This window comes from Cyprinodon variegatus, unplaced genomic scaffold, assembly GCF_000732505.1.
Source record: "Cyprinodon variegatus isolate N-32 unplaced genomic scaffold, C_variegatus-1.0 Scaffold13, whole genome shotgun sequence".
Classification (NCBI taxonomy): Eukaryota; Metazoa; Chordata; class Actinopteri; order Cyprinodontiformes; family Cyprinodontidae; genus Cyprinodon; species Cyprinodon variegatus.
The window spans coordinates 961327-962096 of record NW_015150466.1 but is presented as its reverse complement, the minus strand read 5'-3'; the positions used below and the strand labels follow the sequence as shown (position 1 = coordinate 962096).

The following is a 770-nucleotide window of genomic DNA, read 5'->3' as shown; positions in this document are numbered from 1 at the left end:
CAACAGTTACCTTGGTTACCATGGTAAGACGGTTCCCGGTATGGTTTCAGAGGGGTAGTGTAAATGTCCCATACAATAGAAGCTCTACCTGTGCTGTAGAAACCAGCTCTTGCCAGCCTCTCAGGGTTCACAGGGTGCTGAACGCCCGCAAAGCTACCGAGTCTTCCCTCGAAAGTCTCCATATTTCCATCCTCCATCATGTCTTGGCTGCTGCTCCCCTCCGGCGCATCGTCCAGGAGCGGGACGTTTCCGACGTCGTGGCCGAGGATGAAAAAGCAGTTGGGGTTGTGTTTGGTGTGTTCACCCCACGGGTTGTCTCCATTTTCCCAGCCGTTCAGTTTTAACCCACAGCAGAAACACTGCACCCGGTCGTCACATCCCAGGTAGAAGAAGCCCGCCTGAGCCAGATCTCTGGGTGTTACGGGTGAATTAGAGGGCCAAGAGGGAGAGAAGGTCTGGAGACGAGCTTCTTCGCTCTTCATGTGGGGGGCCTTGGGGTAGAGGGTCTCATCAACTACTTCTCCAGTAGACAAGCGATACTGCATGTCTTCTGCAGCTTCGTCGTAGATGGAACCATTGATGATGGGGGAACCATATCTTGGGTTCAAGTTGTTTCCGTGGCAGCACATGAGGAATGTGCAGGATGGAGAAATCTGTGTAAACAGGAAAGATATAATTAAAAATCTACAACAACTCAATTCTATTTAGTTTATTTCTATAGCTCCAATTTACATCATGTCATCTCAGGTCACTTTATAGATCCAGATCAA

At 49.5% G+C, this 770-nt stretch overlaps 1 protein-coding gene across 1 annotated transcript in view; it reads right to left on the bottom strand.

Moving 5' to 3' along the window:
* The window catches only part of LOC107089667 (E3 ubiquitin-protein ligase XIAP-like), a 7449-nt gene extending 6778 nt beyond the window's left edge, over positions 1-671 (bottom strand). The window contains exon 1 of the mRNA XM_015382576.1: positions 89-671. Within this exon, the coding sequence (XP_015238062.1) occupies positions 89-629 (541 nt within the window). The 5' untranslated portion in view covers positions 630-671. The remainder of the gene's footprint in view (positions 1-88) is intronic.
* Positions 672-770: the final 99 nt, after the last annotated feature.